Source organism: Macaca thibetana, chromosome 10, assembly GCF_024542745.1.
Source record: "Macaca thibetana thibetana isolate TM-01 chromosome 10, ASM2454274v1, whole genome shotgun sequence".
In the NCBI taxonomy this organism is placed as follows: Eukaryota; Metazoa; Chordata; class Mammalia; order Primates; family Cercopithecidae; genus Macaca; species Macaca thibetana.
Window position 1 is genome coordinate 30,550,356 of NC_065587.1, and position 19,884 is coordinate 30,570,239.

At 49.6% G+C, this 19,884-nt stretch overlaps 2 protein-coding genes across 4 annotated transcripts in view; one reads left to right on the forward strand and one right to left on the reverse strand.

Moving 5' to 3' along the window:
• TMEM191C (transmembrane protein 191C) overlaps positions 1-19,884 on the forward strand; it is a 288,801-nt gene that overhangs the window by 121,008 nt on the left and 147,909 nt on the right. The window lies entirely within an intron of this gene.
• The window catches only part of UBE2L3 (ubiquitin conjugating enzyme E2 L3), an 87,107-nt gene continuing 70,788 nt past the window's right edge, over positions 3,566-19,884 (reverse strand). For all 3 annotated transcript variants that reach the window (XM_050746415.1, XM_050746414.1, XM_050746416.1), the window contains 2 exons: positions 13,069-13,255; positions 3,566-6,047 (listed from right to left, as the gene is read on the reverse strand). In XM_050746415.1, coding sequence (XP_050602372.1) covers positions 5,893-6,047; positions 13,069-13,255 — 342 coding nt within the window. In that variant the 3' untranslated portion in view covers positions 3,566-5,892. The remainder of the gene's footprint in view (positions 6,048-13,068; positions 13,256-19,884) is intronic.

Below are 19,884 nucleotides of genomic sequence, written 5' to 3' on the forward strand. Positions count from 1 at the left end.
AGCCGAGATTGCGCCATTGCACTCCAGCTTGGGCAACAAGAGTGAAATTCCGTCTCGGAAAAAAAGGAAAAAAAAGAAAAAGAAGTCATCTGTTTAGATGTAAGCCATTCTAGGGGATAGGCGTGAGGAGACCCTGCAACCCCGTGGGAATACGTTTAAATTTTTCTAGGAGGAGCAGTCTTCCCAGGAAATGGGATACTGAGGTTCCTAACTTGACCTGGCAATGTAGGGATGCCCTGTGGACTGGGGCCCCATGTGGCTTGGGCGAAAGCTCCTGAGGTGCAGGAGCAGATGGGGAAGGCAGTGGGAGTCCTCTGGAGCACAGAGTCCTTCTGCCCCACTCCGGAGGATGGAAAGGCAGATGGAATACCATGTGGTTCTTATCTCATTTCATGAAATAGCATCTATGAGGCAGGCACCGATCTCCCCATTTTACAGGGGTAGAGGCAGGAGTGGCAGAACAGGGCTTTGAAACTACTCATTCATTTATTTAATGTGCACCAGGCCCTAGCCTGGGCCAAACATGGAATCAGTGGCCAAGAGAGCTCTCACCCAGCCTAGGCAGCTTAGAGGGTCGTGTGGCTTTCTGAAGGGTGAGTGTGGGATGTCTCTCCGCCTTCCTGCTTCTACCCACCCATGCCCCATCCCCTTGACTGCAGCTTCAGTCCCTTTTTCTGGCTCCACACTCGTCTTCCATCTTGACCTTCACTAGACTTGGACTCTCCCATCCACAGCCCTTTTCCTGCTTTCTTGCACCCATGCTTGTGAGCTGGAATCACTGTACGGTGGCTCCTCCTGCTGCCTAGCCTCCATCTCCTCGCCTCAGCCTACTGAGATCTGGCCACACTCCTGGCTGAGGCTGGGAGAGGGGTGGCCTGAAGTTAGCCGGGGGCACAGACGCAGCTCCCTTGAGGGGCTTCTGTTATGGAAGTGTTCTGAGAGGAGCAGGCAGCTGGTTGTGCAGCTCTAGGCTCAGGAGAGAGGTGTGGGTGGGCAGGAGAGATCTGGGCGTCTGCACAGATGCCAGATGAGTGGCTACTGTCACCCACGGAGGGAAGGAGGGATGAGCAAAGAGCCGACAGCAGCGCTGGGGACCATGAACTTTTTTTTTAAAGACAGGATCTCATCCTGTCACCCAGGCTGGAGTACAGTAGCACAATCACTGCAGTCCTCGACCTCCCCAGGCTCAGTTGATCATCCCACCTTGGCCTCCCCAGGAGCTGGGAACATAGGCATGTCTGGTTCATTTTTTATTTTTTGTAGATGGGGTTTTGGCATGTTGCCCATGCTGGTCTCAAACTCCTGGGATCAAGAGATCTGGTCACCTTGGCCTTTCCTTCAGTGTTGGAATTACAGGCGTCAGCCACAGCGCCCTGCTGACCATGAGCATTTGAGTGAAGTGAAGCCAGGCACAGTGGCTCACACCTATCATCCCAGCGCCTTGGGAGCCTGAAGAGGGAGGATTACTTGAGCTCTGGAGTTCGAGACTAGCTTGGACAACACAGTAAGACCTCATTTCTGTTATTTTAAAAAGAAAAAATAATGGCTGGGCATAGTGGCTCACGCCTGTAATCCCAGCACTTTGGGAGGCTGAGTCGGGAAGGCTTGAGGCTAGCAGATCGAGACCAGACTAACTAACATGCCAAAACCCTGTCTCTATAAAAAATACAAAAATTAGCCGGGTGTAGTGACACGAGCCTGTAGTTCCATCTACTCAGGAGGCAGAGATAGGAGGATCTATTGAGCCTGGGAGGTAGAGGCTGCAGGGAGCAGTGATCATGCCACTGCACTCTAGCCTGGGCGACAGAGTGAGCTCGGCTCAAAAAAAAAGAGTGAAGTGAGGGGCCACAGACTCACAGGATAATCAGGCCCACCTGATTATAATGAGGCCCTCCTCACGAGGAGGTGAAAGTGGTAAGGACCTGTTAGGGTGGTGACTTGTGGCCCACGGAGGTTGTAGGGGCAGCAACAGGGGTATGTCTTAGCCAAGTGGTTCACTGTTACCCACCCACTCAGCATTCGTGTCTGGAGGGTCCACTCTGTGCCAGGCCAGGGCTGGAGCTGAAACGGCCTGGTCTGCAAGGAGCTCCCAGTCTGGTACACACAAGGACAGTCCATCCAGTGACACAGGAAGATGTAGGAGAAACCCGCGGCAACGTGTGCAGCCACAGGGCGGTTTCCGAACCTGGCCAGCACAGGGTGGGGAATGCTCTCTGCAAGTGACTTCCTTCCAAGGGCCTCAGTTACGGCCTCTGCACGGTGGTCCTTTCCACTCTGATCCTCTGAGGCCTCCAGGGTTCCCTAGGAACCGTCAGTGAACAAGAACACATTCCAATAATCTGGGAAATGGCCACTTACCAGGCATGGCCTGGGCCAAGCACTGCACTGCACTGGGAGCAATGGTACCCTCAGCTCCCCTCTGTTCCAGGTTGGTGCCCTTCCCCCACGCCATACCCAGGAAGCAGGGAGAGGAGGAAGAGGTGGGCAGGACAGGGTGGGAAATGCAGAGAGCAGCTCTGGCTTTCTTTTAGGGCTGGGTTAGATGGCACCAAATGAAAGGAGCAGCAGCAAGGGGCAGCAGGTGACAGAAGTCAGGCTGCGGCAGGTACAGGAGTGATGAAATGGATGCTTCTTTCAAGCTGAACAATTAATAGTGAACAAGGCCAAAACTGGTGGCTGGTGGCTGCAGGAAAGAGGAAGTTGACAGAGGGGCTTAAAGGTCTCTGGCTTTGGGGAGGGGGGTAACTGGCTGTTTCTGGGCTCAGAGGGACCCTGTGGGAGGAAACGTGCCAAGTGGTGGAATGCAACAGGCTCTGCAGTCAGAATGTGAACAAAAACAGGCCAGGGGTCTTGGTTGTCTTTAAAAGCAGGGATAAGGATGCCACAGGGCTCTCCTGAGGCTCAGAGGGTAAAGTGCTAGGTATATTAAAGGCTAGTAAAATGACACCCCAGGAAGCTTCCTTCCCCAAGACCTGCAGATCCAGCTGACAGTGCAGGCCTGGTCTCAGCAGGTGTCAAATTCCAGGCAGGGAAGGCCTGGCCAAAAAAGTCCTGGGCCTGGCTGAGCCCTTGCTGAGTCAGCACCACTGCTGTAGCGCCTGGCAGCGGGCTGCACTGGGGGACTCAAATAGTGTTTCTGGCTGGCACCATTCATGGACATGGTCCAGCTCCACCCTCAGGCACAGCCTTATTAATTCTGTGACCTCTTGGGACCCCAGGTTTGCCTCTTCAAAACACAGATCGTAACACTCCCAGGGGGCTCCAGGATGACTCCCACATGTAAGTGATGCACCCACACGTTATTCCCTGTCCCCTCACAAGACATCCAAGAGCGCCCTCTGCAGGCCCCGACTGTCTGGAGTCTCTGGCTTTCTCGTTGATTATACCTCATCTCCTTCCCTCTAGGGAGGCAGGAACACCTCTATGTACCTCTTTTGGAGAGGCTGGGAATGGGGAGAGAGATCAGAAGCCCCAGGACCTGGGCCCCAGCCAGCCCTCCCATCTCCAAGAGCACAGGCCCCTGGCACTGCCCGCTCCCAGGAAGGAAGAAACCCACACGACTAACCAGTGTCTGAGAGCATTTTTATTAAGGGCAGCAGAACGGGATCGCAGCATCTTAGAAAGCCTATTCTCTGCCGTGGTGGGGAGTGGGGAGCAGAGGGAAGGACCCGGCACACTTCAAGAAACCAGGCGGGTGTGAATTCCTGAGTGAGCTAGGGGCAGCAGTGGGTGGCTGCTCCACAGCTCGCCCCTCCTCCAGAGGACCCAGCTTTTTGGTTTTGGAGCAGCCAAGGCTGTTCACCAGCTTGCTTAGAGCCTACCCTGAGGGCATGGCTGGCAGGAGCAAGTCGCCCAGGCCCGAAGGAGAGACACCCACTGGCTCGAAAGCCAGGCCTCTGCTGACGGGGCCAACCCTGGGGTGCCAGTGCCAGGGCTGAGAGTCCCTGAGGGGCTGCTGGCACACAGGTATCCTCCCGTGGTGAGCAGAGCGCAGTGAGGGGGTGACAGGCAGGCAGAGCTACGTTGGCAGAAATATGAAGCAATGGGACAGTTTCCAAGAATGGCAACATTTCTGGATCCAGAGAAGCAACAAGAACAAATGGTGGCTTGTTTGGATAGTTTCTGACAGAATTTGGCATTTTATTACAAATTGGAGTGTGAGTGAAATAAAATCCATCATCATTTTTCTGCTAATGAAGACACATATACGGAAACGCCAGCCCGGTGCCCTTGCCATCCTGGGCACACGAGTCTCCAGAAACCTGCCCTTGGCGTACCTAGGACAAAAGAAGCTGAGTTCATGTACACACCACAGGGGCCACGCGCCTGAATGATGTTAGGCTGCCTAACCTGCCCATCACTCCCCACTTCTGCACAGATCAGACCGGAAAGATCTAGAATTAAAATTAAAACAAAAAGCAAAGTTTAAGTCATCTTCTCCACAGGATCTAGTCCCCCCAAAAGCCAAGAAGGGAAGCCACCAGTGGCAGAAGCGGGGTTGGTGACACACGGCATTTGGATCGTCGGCTTCCTTGGGGTGTCAGAGTGACACGGATTCTCTACTAGTTTGGGGACAATCCCATTTGCCTTGAAAAGACATTAATATTCAAATCTTTACAAGTTTATCTGATGATAAATTCTAAGGTCAATTTTTATTTCTACAAAAAAAGGCAGTCAAAACAATATAAAACACATTGAAAGGATATTACTGAGTGAGCTTCAAGTGGAGCTTGACTCTGCAAAGGCTGTGAGTCCAAAGGGAGAGGAAGTCCGTCTTGTTCCCGGGCTGGGCCAGCTGCTCTGGAGGAAGGGGTCAGCAGGGGCCCAGGAGACCCCAGACTGGTGCTTTAAATAGCCGAGTCCTGCTAATTCCAATCCTACAAAGGGTCAAAGTGTGCCGAGGGAGGGCTGTGGCGGGGCCGCTGCACAGAGGAAGTGGAGAGCAAGCTCCGTGGCACATTCAGATGAAACTCGGTGACAGATGAGCTGGGAATTTCAAACGGACATTCTGGCTGTAGCTTTGCCTGCAAGGACCAGCAGATCTTCTACAATGGCTGCAGGAAGAAGTGCCAACCTGGGACATCAGGAGCCTTTCTGGCGAGATTCATCACACACAGTGTGCACAGCATCCTCCTGACTAGCAGGCCCCCCATTTCGGGGCCACCACAGACCTGTGATTATAGGGTTTGTCTGTGCAGGCCAGGCCAGAGGTCAGTTACACACACTGACATCAGAGCTTGCCCAATTAACTCATGTTACTGTGGTAACATCAGCTGGAGATTCACACAAGAACTGAGGAGAAGGACTGGAGGAAGGGTGTGGCTGTTTGTTTTTAAAATTTTTAAAAGGATGTTATAAACTGGAGTCAGGAGAATTTAAACCAACTCCCACACTGGGCAACAGTCCCACACGTGCTAAGAAAAGCCACCAGGACCGCCAGGGCAGTCTCTTCTCTTTTGTGGAGGCGGGCCCCGGGTCTGGGGAAGTAAGTGAAAAATAAACTCAGTGCCAGAAAGTGGGAGTGGCAAGGGTAGGGAAGAAAGGGAACCACAACCTTTTTTTTCCTTTTCTTTAAACATTATGGGATAAATGCAACTTGAAGATTTTGGATAAAATTGGACAAGAAAAGAAACACCATTCTTTTGGAATAGATTGAAGCAGTGATTTTTAAAACAAAGAGAGCAGAACTAGAACATCTTAAATTTTTAATCCTTTCTTTACAGGTTACCTAGACCACTTTTGATTAAGAAAACTGTAGAAAGTTAGTAACTGCCACAAGCGAACGCCAGGCGGTGGCACGTGTCAATTTCCACAGAGTCCTGCTTTGCGGGGTGTCTGAATGCACTGCACGGGGCCTCTGCTCACACTTGCTGGAACCAATCGTGGCAGATTTTAGTCCACAGGTCGCTTTTCCCCATATTTCTTTGTAAACTCTTCAGCATTCTTACAGAATTTTTTACGGTCCTTAGAGTATTCTTCAGCTAGGTCAGCCCGAAGCGGGTGCTCGGGCTGGGGGTCATTCACCAGTGCTATGAGGGACTGGATTACTGCCAAGAGAAGGACAAGGCATGGGGGGTTAACACAGTCTCAGAAATGGCACAGGCAAGAGGCAGCTAATCCCGGGAACAAAACTCTGGCTTTACCACTGGTTTATAGCTAATGTGCTTTTAAGCCAAAGCAGCCTATCTATCCAAAATTCTGACCCCCAGAAAACTCATCTTTCCTCTGTGATTAGGAGACATTGATGGACAACAAATAGCTAACACTACGGTGGATAATTGTTCACAGTGATGTGCTTCCGCCTCCAGGAAACCTTCCTGACCTGACACCTGGGGAAGTCTTAGCCCTCAGTCACTCCCAGCCCTTTTTTCTTGGCAGGGGGTTGGGGAGGAGGGACAGGGTCTCACTCTGTCACCCAGGCTGGAATGCAGTGGCACCATCTTGGCTCACTGCAGCGTCAACCTCCTGGGTTGACCTCAAGCAATCTTCCAGCCTCAGTCCCCCGAGTAGCTGGGACTAGAGTCGCGCACCACCATGCCTGGCTAATCCAGTCCTCTTGTGTGCTCTGGAGATAGGAGGCCTAGCATTGAACTGCTCACTCTCACACACACACACACACACACAGGGTCACTTTCTTCAGGGCAGGACTGGGTAGAACTTCCCTGCATCAGCCCAGCACCCAGCACCATGCTCGGCTCAGGGAAGTTTTGGTTAAGGTGACTGAGTGGGCACTAGAAAGAAGGGTATGTGGCAGCACTGCACTTATCAATGTGCAAGGACCCAACTCTGGAAGACCCTTAGGAGTTTCTGCACCCTCCAGAAAGGATCACTGGGGCCAGCCAATGGGAAGCTGACAACCGCCATCGCATCACACTGTCAAGACCACAGGCAGATGTCACACTGATGGCTCTGATGGGTGCGACAGTACTCCCCCTAGGTGCCATAGCCCAGACGTGCTCCAGGGTGGAAGGATAGTGGGGAATCAGAAGCAGCTGCTACCCACACCTCCTCACATACTTTGCCACAGCTGACCCCAACCCTGTCAGGATCAGCACCCTCAGAATGTTCCTTCCCATTGTAAAACGGTGCCCCTCTTCTCCGAACTGCTGATGCCACAATTCCTTTATTGAGGGCTCGTATCGTTCACTCAGCATTACAAGAAATGGACTAAAATGCTGATGCTAGCCAGGCAGATCACCTGAGGTTAGGAGCTCAAGACCAGCCTGGCCAACATGGTGAAACTCCGTCTCTACTAAAAATACAAAAAATTAGCCAGGCATAGTGGCCCATGTCTATAGTCCCTGATACTCGGGAGGCTGAGGCAGGAGAATCGTCTGAACCCAGGAGATGGCGGTTGCAGTGAGCCGAGATCGTGCCACTGCACTCTAGCTTGCGCGACAGAGCCAGACTCTGTCTCAAAAATAAATACATAATAAATAAATAAAACAAAATGCTGATGCTGGCTGAGTCATATGCAAAGGCACAATCATTCAACAGCACATAGTGAGGGCCACAGCACAAAGTACTCCTGGCCTGGTATCCAAAGCCCACCTGCCTAACCTCTGCTTCTTACCATGCCTGTTGAGAAGGGAAAAGAGAGAGCTCCTGTGACCACAGCGGGTAGAGATGAAGCAGTGGGGCAGAGGCGAGGAGGGCATGGCGCATGCAAGGCTGACAGGTTCCACATTTGTTGGGGCTAGGGGATGGTTGGGCAAGGAGGGTGGACTGTCAACAGCAAGCAGGGGCAAGGGGCCTGGAAAGCTCTCTGCAGGCCAGGGTGGCCTCTAATTTAGTCTCCAAGCCTCCTCAGGGGTAGATGGTATCACCTCCCTGTACAAGCCACCTAGAGGCAGCAGGCCCTGGAGGTGTATTTTGATTTAATAAACATTTATTTAATTAATAAACGAAGCCCACCCTTGGCTCATTGGCCACAGTGTATTCAGTGCACGCCACCCTCGGTGTGAGACTGCTCCCTTTTCCTGGCTGTTCTTGACTTCAGGGTTGGAAACTGAACAACAGTCGCCTAAGAGCACAAACAGGTGGCTCCCTTTCTTTTCCCATGATTAGAAATGGCTCTGTAACAGGAGAATTACCACTGTATTAGCATTTTAGAAACCTTGCTGGGCTAAGGACAGGCTGAGTACTTTGTCAGGGGCACGCTCAGGAGTTTTCACCTCACTCTCTGATATGAATACTTAGGCTCTCTACTTCTCACTATCATCACCTTGGTGACTAATGCAGAGGTTGGTGGCTCATACCTGTATTCCCAGCACTTTTGGGAGGCCAAGGAGGAAGGATCACTTGAGGCCAGGAGTTTGAGACCAGCCTGGGCAACACAGCAAGACCTGGCCTCTACAAAATTAAAAAATAAAATTAGCTGGGCATGGTGGTACATGCCTGTACTCCCAGCTCCTTGGGAGGCTGAGGTGGGATGATTGCTCAAGCCCACAATATTGAGGCTGTAGTGAGCTGTGATTGTGCCACTATACTCAGCCTGAGCAAGAGCGAGACCCTATCGCAAAAAAAATTAAAAAATAAAAATTAAAAATAAAAGACCTATTTCTCAAAAGATGCCATTTGTCTATTTCATTATTTTCTAAAGTTTCACTTTCACTAATTTGATCAAGTCTTAATTTTTTTTTTTTTTTTTTTTTTTTTTTTTTAATTGAGAAGCAGAGATGGAGTCTGCCTCTGTCGCCCAGGCTGGAGTGCAGTGGCGCAATCTCAACTCACTGCTACCTCCCGCTCCTGGGTTCAAGTGATTCTCCTGCCTCAGCCTCCCGAGTAGCTGGGACTACAGGCATCCACCACCACACCTGGTAATTTTTTGTATTTTTAGTAAAGATGGGCTTTCACCGTGTTACCCAGGATGGTCTTGATCTGCCTGCCTCGTCCTCCCAAAGTGCTGGGATTACAGGCGTGAGCCTGTAACACGTGCACTGGGTACTTCAAATTTTTTGCTGCTCTGCACATACGCACATCTGTGATAGACCAGAAGTGCCGAGAATATTGATTTTGGGGCTACAAAAAACTTTAGTGAGTAGGCAAATTCACAAACACAGACTCTATGAACAATGAGGCTCAACCACAAATGGAATCATACAATATGTGGCCTTCCATGGATGGTTCTTTCATTTAGCATATTTTCAACATTTATGTACCACAAGACAGTACTTCATTGCTTTTTATGGCTAAATAAGATTTCATTGTAGAGATACACTACTTTTTTGTTGTTGCTTGGTTTTGTTTTGAGAGGGAGTTTGGTTCTTGTTGCCCAGGCTGGAGTGCAGTGGCGCAATCTTGGCTCACTGCAACCTCCACCTCCCAGGTTCAAGCGATTCTCCTGCTTTAGCCTCCCAAGTAGCTAGGATTGCAGGTGCTCGCCACCAGGTCCAGCTAATTTTTTGTATTTTTAGTAGAGACAGGGTTTCACCATGTTGGCCAAGCTGGTCTTGAACTCCTGACCTCAGGTGATCCACCCACCTCAGCCTCCCAAAGTGCTGGGATTACAGGCGTGAGCCACCGCTCCCGGCTCACATTTTGTTTATTCACTCACCAACTGATGGACATTTGGGCTCTTTCCACTTCCTGTTCATTGTGAATAATGGTGCTATGAACATCTGTGTACAAGTTTTTATTGAGCATATGTTTTCATTTCTCTTGGGTAGATATAGCTAAGAGTGGAACTGCTGGGTCATATGAGCATCTTTTCATATTACTATTTCTTCCATTATGCTTACTTTTCTGTACTTGTAGATGGCTAAAGTTAGCTAGAGGTTGTGAATTGAGGAGGTCAAAGAACTTCAAGGCTGGATCTGGAAGAAGCCATAATTGGGAATGTCGAAGTTTCTAAGGACAAGGGCAGGAGACAAAAATCATGAGCAGGTGCTCTGGGGACAAAGGAAGAGCACTGGAAGATTACAGCAGGAGGGTGGCACAATTGGCTTTCTCTTTCTTTCTTTCCTTCCTTTTTTTTTTTTTGGTACAGACAGGGTTTCACTGTGTTGCTCAGGCTGGTCTCAAACTCTTTGGCTCAAGCAATCTGCCTGCATCAGTCTCCCAAAATGCTGGGATTACAGGCGTGAGCCACTGTGCCCGGCCTCAAGTGGCACTTTCACTTACCATATTTAGGAAACAAATGAAGGAATGGTGAGGCATTTGAAAGGGCAGGGTTTGCAGGACAGTGGCAGCTGAACAGCAGTCAGGAAATAGCACCAGAAAAACAGGGACACCCAACATATGAAGAATCAGGCAGGTGGGAGAAGGAATGGCATGTCCAGAAGAGCTGCCATTTGGGAAAAGCAGGCCCAAGTGGGTCTGAGGAGGCAGCAAGGGGACTCAGCATCCTTGCCTGCCTGTCCCACCTCTGCCATCCTGTCTCCCATCCTGCATGCTCCTCCCATCAAGAGCTGAAGTCTATTTTCCCTCTCATTAAATCTGGACTTGCCTGACCAAAAGAATCTGCAGAAGCGACACTGTACCAGTTCTGTACCTTCACCCTGGAACCCTGACACCACCATGCTCTGAAAGCGTTCAATCTAGCCTTGTGGAAAATACGAGAACACAAAGAGAACCAAAGTGCCTTAGCTAATGCCATTTCCACACATGTGCACGATGCCTACCAGCACTTCCCAGTCAAATTGAGTTCTCAGCTCAATACAGCTGCATGAGTGACCCCAGGAACGAATGGTCAGCTGTAGAACCATGCAGCTGAGCCCAGCCAACCTCCAGAGTAAAAACTAATAAACTGGTGTTACTTTAAGCCACAAAGTTTTGATAGGGGTTATAATGTAGTAATAGATAACAAACATGGGAATGTGGCCATCAAGTGCCAGGAACATTCTTGATGCATGTGAGGATGAATCAAGGCCATGCCACAAACAATCTACATAATAATGTTCTAGGAAGGAATCCTCAACTGTTCCAAATCACAAAATAGAAATTCTGGCTCTGTCCATCGTGGCACACAGAAAAGCTCCTGTACCAAAATTTTTACCTTAAAAATCCCAAGTCAACAGTACTTTTTATAAAAAAATTAAAAGCTGCCCCTAAGTTATTTGGCTCTTTAGGGGGGAAAAAAAAAGCAGCCACAGTGTGAAAAAGCACAGCATTTTGGCAATGCACCTGGAGAGGAAGGTAAAAAGTGAATAATCCTGCCACGGCCTTCTACAAAGCAGCCCCATGAGAGGCGGCAAAGCGCGTGCATCTATCTCCTGAGAGCCTCCCTGGCCCTAGCTCCACCCTCTCAGTCTACAGGTAAGGAAGGAGTCCCAGAACTCTTTGTGGCCAGAACTTGAGGTGCAGGGCTTTCCTAGGCAGCCTGGCCTAGAAGGACTGCCACTCCCCAGGCACGGTAGTTTAACAGACATGACTCAGCAAGGACTCCAGGAATTATTGAACACTCTTGATCAAATGCAGTTATAGGTTTTCAACAGTGCTAGGAATCTGTATTAAAAAAAACCAGGTCGGCCGGACATGGTGGCTCATGCCTGTAATCCCAGCACTTTGGGAGGCTGAGGCCGGTTGATCACCTAAGGTCAGGAGTTCAAGACCAGCCTGGCCAACATGATGAAACCCTGTCTGTACTACAAATACAAAAACTAGCCAGGCATGGTGGCGGACGCCTGTAATCCCAGCTACTCGGAAGCCTCAGGCAGGAGAATCGCTTGAACCCAAGAGGCGGAGGTTGCAGTGAGCTGGGATGGCACCACTACACTCCAGCCTAGGTGACTCTGTCTCAAAAAAAGACAGGACACGACACGACACGACACGACATGACACAACAAGACCAGGCCATGTGCACTGAGAAGAACTGTGTCAAGCTTTTATAAACATCAACTTGTACACAAACAAGGACCAAGCCCACTAGAGACTGTTCTGCCCTGACTGAATGTTTAGCACCCACTCCTTTCTTCTACTCAGTGTGGGAGTCTAATGGGCACCTTTCATGGTGATTATTTCCAACAAGTGAGGCTCAACTTTTCTTGTGAAAGGCTTTCCACGCCACCTTCCAGGGCTTTTCTCAGTCACTGAAACACAGGACCTCCTCAATCCCTGTGCAGGTCAAAAGTTCAACTGAGTTATTCCCATGGGACTGGTGGGACCTCAGCCATACTTTGCGTGTACCTGGCAAGGCAGGAGTTCTCTGCACTCTGTCGGAGCTGGCATTAGAAAGGACCCATGAGCCCCCACCCGAGAGCAGTACCACCCAAAGAAACCCTCCACTTGCAGCCTCTCAGGTGCCAGCTTTGCCCACTCTAATCTAAACAGACTTTACACTAAAAGAAAGCCACCACAATATGAGATGAGGGCTTCCAAAGAAAGTCTGGAATTAAATGAAAACTAGACACAGTCCATAACAAACTCTAGTCACTTCTAGGGGACAAAAGTGAGGACAACCACAATACTGACTCGAATACTCTTCCCAGAAAAATGAGCATGTGTATGTTCACACAGCCACACACAGACACATGCACCATGCACAGCCACATCCAACTCCAGGGAATCCCAGGCCCACTAAAGCCAACCATGTGCCTTCATCTGGGAATACTGCCCTTACATCTGCCTCTGTCCCTCTGCTCACATCACCCCTTGAGCCACTAGGCTCTAGCTCACCCCCTTCCTATAGCCTGGAAGGCCCTCTCCAACCTCCTTTCCTCCATGGAGTCTGAGTTCAGGCACTAACTACTGTGTAAGGCCACCTTAAATCCCACTCTCCCTTCCCCTTGTAGGCAGCCCCACAGTCCTTCATCCCTTCCAGAAACCAGGGCCTGAACCCCTCTGCACCAGCAGCAAGCCGCTGGGCTTGTCTGTCCATGTGTGTTCCCACTGTGGACAGCAGCCCAGGGTTGAGCACTGGGAGGGCCTCCTCAATCCCTGTACAGGTCAAAAGTTCAGCTGAGATGAGTCATTCCCACAAGGCCTGACAGGACCTCAGCTACATTTTGCGTGTACCTGGTAAGGTAGGAAAGATTCTCTGGATTCTGTCTGATCTGGTATCAGAAACCCCCACCCCAGAGCAGCACCCCCAAAGACCCCCTCCAAGGAAGACACAGGCACATGTCTTACCTTGGTCGGTTTTGGTTGCTGGCTTCCAGTTTTCAGCGCTAATTACTGGCAGACAGACCTGCCCCTTTTCGTCAATGTTTGGGTGATAGATCTTTGTTTTAAATGTGATCTTCGGTGGTTTGAATGGGTACTCTGCTGGAAAGTTAATTTCGATTCTGAAGGCCCCCTTATCATATGGAGGGTTGTCCTGGAAGGAAAGAGAGATCAAAATGAACACACCATGGTTCATAAACCTATGGCCAAGATAGGAATGTTTCAATTGTTTATCTGAAAAATCAATTTATTTCAAGGGATTCAAGTATCAACTGAAGCCCTGCCACCTTCAGGACAACCTAGCCACCCATTAGTATTTCTAGAGCAAGATATCTGCTAAACTGAGAAAAGGCTTGAGATTGATGTCCTGGTCTCTTTATACTTTTTTAAAAAATAGACTTTACTTTTTAGAATACCTTTAGGTATACAGCAAAACTGAGAGGAAAGGACAGAGTGTTCCTATATACCCCCTGCCCCTAAATACACACAGCCTTCCCCACTATCAGCATCTCTCGCCAGAGGGGCAAATTTGTTACCATCAATGAACCTTTTACCTTAACACATCATGACCTCTCAGATTCCCTAGTTTATGTTAGGGCTCACACTTGGTGTTGCATATTCTATAGGTTTTATGTGGTTATCAGACAAGCTGGAATCATGCAATATGTAGCTGCTATGTCTGAATGTATCTCCCCAAAAATCTTTTTTTTTTTTTTGAGACGGAGTCTCGCTCTGTCGCCCAGGCTGGAGTGCAGTGGCCGGATATCAGCTCACTGCAAGCTCCGCCTCCCGGGTTTACGCCATTCTCCTGCCTCAGCCTCCCGAGTAGCTGGGACTACAGGCGCCCGCCACCTCGCCCGGCTAGTTTTTTTGTATTTTTAGTAGAGACGGGGTTTCACCATGTTAGCCAGGATGGTCTCGATCTCCTGACCTTGTGATCCGCCCGTCTCGGCCTCCCAAAGTGCTGGGATTACAGGCTTGAGCCACCGCGCCCGGCCTCATCCCCAAAAATCTTATGTTGAAACCTAATCACCAATGTGATGGTATTAGGAGTTGGGGCCACTGGGAAGTGATTAGGTCATGATGGGATTGGTGTCCTTATCAAGGAGGACCCCAAGAACTGCCTTGCCCTTTCCATCATACAAACACACAGTGAGAAGGCACCATCTATAAACCACAAAGCAGGCCCTCAGTTGCCACTGAATCTGCTGGAGCCTTGATCTTCAGACTTCCCAGCCTCAATAACTGAGAAATAAATTTGTTGTTAGAAGCTATTTGTTCTTTTTATTTATATATTTATTTTGAGAGTCTGTTGCCCAGACTGGAGTGCAGTGGCACAATCTTGGCTCACCACAACCTCCGCCTCCTGGGTTCAAGCAATTCTCCTGCCTCAGCCTCCCAAGTAGCTGGGATTACAGGCACCCACCTCAATGCCCAGCTAATTTTTGTATCTTTAGTAGAGATGGGGTTTCACCATGTTGGCCAGGCTGGTCTTGAACTTCTGACCTCAAGTGATTTGCCAACCTCGGCCTCCCAAAGTGTAGGGTTTATAGGCATGAGCCACTGTGCCCAGCTGTTACTTGTTTTTCTTCCCTTCATACTTACTTACTTATTTATTTATTTATTTATTTATTTATTTATTTTTTTTTTTTTTTTTGAGACGGAGTCTCGCTCTGTCTCCCAGGCTGGAGTGCAGTGGCCGGATCTCAGCTCACTGCAAGCTCCGCCTCCCGGGTTCCCGCCATTCTCCTGCCTCAGCCTCCCGAGTAGCTGGGACTACAGGCGCCCGCCACCTCGCCCGGCTAATTTTTTGTATTTTTTTAGTAGAGACGGGGTTTCACCGTGTTAGCCAGGATGGTCTCGATCTCCCGACCTCGTGATCCGCCCGTCTCGGCCTCCCAAAGTGCTGGGATTACAGGCTTGAGCCACCGCGCCCGGCCTACTTATTTATTTTTAACAGGGTCTTGCTCTGTTGCCCACTGGAGTATAGTGGCATGATCTTGGCTCACTGCAACCTTGACTTCACAGGCTCAAGCAGTCCTCCCACCTCAACCTCCCAAGTAGCTGAGACTACAGATAGGCACCACCACGCCCAGCTAATTTTTTGTACTTTTGTAGAGACTGGGTTTTGCTATGTTGTTCAGGCTGGTCTCAAACTCCTGGGCTCAAGAGATCTGCCTGTCTCGGCCTCCCAAAGTGCTAGGATTACAGGTGTGAGCCACTGCACCCAGCCTCATTTCTTCTTAGTGTTAAATATCATTTGTCTAGATGTACTACAATTTATCCATTAACCCACTGAAGGACATCTGGGTTGCTTTCAAACCTTAGCAATTAATGAATAAAGCTGTTATAAGCATCTGTGTGCAGGTTCTGTGTGGATACAAGTTTTCAATTCATTTGGCTAAATACTAAGGAATGTAATTGCAAGATTGAATGGTAAGAGGTATGTTTAGTTTTGTAGGAAACTGCCAAACTGGGCCAGGAGCAGTGACTCGTGTCTGTAATCTAAGCACTTTGGGAGGTCAGGGAGGGAGGATCACTTGAGGCCGGGAGTTCAAGACCAGTTTGTGCAACATAACAAGACCCCATCTCTACAAAAAATAAAATAAAAATAAAAATAAAATATATTAGCCTGGGCCAGGCTCAGTGGCTCACACCTGTAATCCCAGCACTTTGGGAGGCTAAGCTGGGTAGATCACTTGAGGTCAGGAGTTCAAGACCAGAATGGCCAACATGGTGAAACCCTGTCTCTACTAAAAATATAAAAAAATTAGCAGAGCGCAGTGGTGCCCGCCTGTAGTCCAGCTACTCAGGAGGCTGAGGTAGGAGAATCGCTGAAACCCTGGAGGCAGAGGTTGCAGTGCTGAGATTGCGCCACTACACTCCAGCCTGGGTGACAGAGCGAGATTCCACCTCAAAAAATAATAATAAAATAAATATATTAGCCTGGCATGGTGGCGTGTGCCTGTAGTCTCAGCTACTTGAGAGGTTAAGAAGGGTGGACTTCTTAGGCCCAGGAGTTTGAGAATGCAGTGAGCTGTGATCAAGCTTCTGCACTCCATTTTGGGCAAGAGTGAGACTCAATTTCTTTGTTAAAAAGATTTTATGGCCGGGCGTGGTGGCTCAAGCCTGTAATCCCAGCACTTTGGGAGGCCGAGACGGGTGGATCACGAGATCAGGAGATCGAGACCATCCTGGCTAACACGGTGAAACCCCGTCTCTACTAAAAATACAAAAAAAAAAACTAGCCGGGCGAGGTGGCGGGCGCCTGTAGTCCCAGCTACTCCAGAGGCTGAGGCAGGAGAATGGCGTAAAAACCCGGGAGGCAGAGCTTGCAGTGAGCTGAGATCCGGCCACTGCACTCCAGCCCGGGCTACAGAGCAAAACTCCGTCTCAAAAAAAAAAAAAAAAAAAGATTTTATGAATAAATAAATGAAAGAAACTGCCTAACTTGTCTTCCAAAGTGGCTGCACCATTTCGCATTCCCACCAGCAAAGAGCGAGAGTTCCTGTTGCTCTACATCCTCAGCAGCATTTGGCAGTGCTCTGGATTTTGGTCATTGTAAGAGGTGCACAGTATTATTTATTGTTGTTTTCTTATTACAGATTTTTCAGTTTTCTTTGTCCTTTCAACAGTCCTTTATCAGATAATGTTTTTGCAAATATCCCTTGATCTTCTCTGAAGATACAAGTAGAGTTGTACCAGAGGTAAGTTACAACCCAACCAGAGTACAATGTGAGTACTAGAAGTCCAAATAACGGCCTTGATGCCAAGTCCTGGCCAGTTCAATCTTCCCAGGGTGGAAGCAGTAGTCAGCTCAATGGCTGGACCCTGGTGACCTGAGCTGATCACTCAACAGGTGATCACCAGGCAGGGCCAGCACCATGCCCTAGCTCCTTGCCCCTGGAACCACCGGAAAATCACCTTTGGGGCCTGGACACTCTGATGTCTCAGGCCCCACGAGCCTGAGATGACCCAGCAAAGAACCTTTTGGCCTCTCCCCAATCCTACCTATCTCCAGAGCTGAGGAAGCCCTTCCCATTGTACTCCCTTTTCCCTCACCCAGGTCTGCCATGGCACACCTAACCCAAAGGAAGCCAAGCTTCACAGAGGGCCCAAGAACAATCTTTTTTTTTTTTTTTTTTGGACGGAGTCTTGCTCTGTCGCCCAGGCTGGAGTGCAGAGGCGCGATCTCAGCTCACTGCAACCTCCACCTCCCTGGTTCATGCAATTCTCCCGCCTCAGCCTCCTAAGTAGCTGGGATTATAGGTACCCACTATCCTGCCCGACTAATTTTTTTTTATTTTTATTTTTAGTAGAGACGGGATTTCACCATGTTGGCCAGCCTGGTCTTGAACTCCTGACCTTAGGTGATCCACCCGCCTTGGCCTCCCAAAGTGTTGGGATTACAGGAGTGAACTTACTGCACCTGGCCCCAGGAACAATCTTGACAGCCCTACACCTCAGCCCCATGTCTTCAGGCCCTGGCCTAAGTAGGCACTCCAGTAAACAGAGCTCCTCTGCTGGGGAGCAAGGCTGGCGCACCAGTTCTCCACATTCTCCTACCTTCAAGCCCTACCCTGGGAGGGAAGGCATGGAGCAAGGGCCTTAAAGGATGGATAAGATGACATAAGGCTGGGGAGCGGGACAGGCCTCCCAAGCAGAGAGGACTAAAGCCTAGATGGCAGGGAATAGGAAGGAATAGCATAGAGTAAGACAGACGGCTGCAGGCAGACAGTGGGGCCCCAGGGCTACTGAAGCCATGCATCCAGGTCTGAACCACCCCCCAGCAGCTGAAACCACTGTTAGCATATTTATCTGTGGGGAGTCACCCAGGCTGGAGTGCAGAGGTGCAATCACAGTTCACTGCAGTCTTGACTTGCCAGGCTCTAGCAATCCTCCCACCTCGGCCTCCCAAGTAGCTGGGACTACAGGCATATGCTACTATACTCAGCTAATTTTTTATTTCTTGTAGTGATGGGGTCTCACTATGTTGTCCAGGCTGGCCTCAAACTCCTGAGCTCAAGTGATCCTCCCGCCTCAGCCTCCCAAAGCGCTGGAGTGCTGCGATTATAGGAATTATGCACCATGCCCAGCCAGTTTTTAGTTTTCAAGAGGAGAATTAAATGGTAGTGGTGGTGGGGGGGGGGAAATAAGTAAACATCATTGTCATTTACAGTGCTTGAGCCACGTAAAAATAGCTTTCCCTAGCTGGGTGTGTTGGCACACCTGTAGTACAAACTACTTAGGAGGCTGAGCCAGGAGAATCACTTGAACCTGGGAGGCAGAGGTCGCAATGAGCCAAGATTGTGCCACTGTACTCCAGCCTGGGCAACAGAGTAAGACCCTGAGACAGACAGACACAGACACACACACACACGCTTTCCTGCATGAATTTTGGTTGGTGAAATCTGCTAAAGGTCTTCACTGATTGTCCAGGACTGACCAACCTCCCCTGTTCCCCACTGTGGGCCAGGTCCTGTCCGAGAAGCTGGGGTCAAGCATGAATGAGGCCATCTGGCCCCAAGTTAGCAGGTCTAGCCTCAGGCTCTGCCTCTTCCTAGCTTAAAGAGTCTGAGAATGTTTCCGTACATCTGTAAAATGGGAGTAGCAGCAGCCTGCACCCAGAGTTCATGATGAGAGATAAGGACTATAAAGTCCTACATGCCTCACACATGGGCAAAGCTCAAGAGAAGCAGATTTGGCTGGGTGCAGTGGCTCATGCCTGTAATCCTGACACTTTGGGAGGCTGAGGCAGGAGGATCACAAAAGCCCAGGAGGTTGAGGCTGCAGTGAGCCATGATCGCACCTCTACACTCTAGCCTGGGTGACAGAATGAGACCCTATCTCAAAAAAGCCAAAAACAGACTGGGCGCAGTGACTCAGGCCTGTAATCCCAGCACCTTGGGAGGCTGAGGCAGGCAGATCACTTGAGGCCAGGAGTTTGAGACAAGCCTGGCCAACATGTGAAACCCCGTCTCTACTAAAAATACAAAAATTAGCCAGGCGTGGTAGCGCATGCCTGTAATCCCAGCTACTTGGGAGGCTGAGGCAGGAGAATCACTTGAACCTGGGAGGCAGAGGTTGTGGTGAGATTATATCACCCCATTGCACTCCAGCCTGGGCAACAAAAGTGAAAATCCATCTCAAAAAAAAAAAAAAAAAAAAAAACACACAAGAAAAAAAAAAGAAACCCTGTCTCTACTAAAAAAAGGCTGAGGCGGGTGGATCATGAGGTCAGGAGATCGAGACCATCCTGGCTAACACGGTGAAACCCCGTCTCTACTAAAAACACAAAAAATTAGCCGGGAGTGGTGGCACGCACCTGTAATCCCATCTACTTGGGAGGCTGAGTCATGAGAACTGGTTGAACCAAGATCGCACCACTGCACTCCTGCCTAGGCGACAGAGCAAGGCATTGTCTCAAACAAAACAAAACAAAACAAAAACAAATCCTTTTGTAAAGACAGGATCTCACTTTGTTGCTAAAATTTCTTAAAAATTAGCTGTGCACGCTGCTGGTGCACACCTGTAGCCCCAGCCACTCAGGAGGCTGAGGTAGAAGGACTGCTTGCGGCTGTAGTGTTGTTAGTTGTTAAGGCTATAGTGAGCCATGGTCACGCCACTGCCTTCCGGCCTAGGCAACAGAGTGAGATCCTACCTCTTTTTTCTTCCAAAAAGAGGAAGAAAAAAAAGAAGCAGTTCTGTTGTTACGTGAGGCAGGCCAGGCCTCTCACCACCCAGGGAACTTGGTCAAACTCATCTGAACTTCTCTGGGCCTCT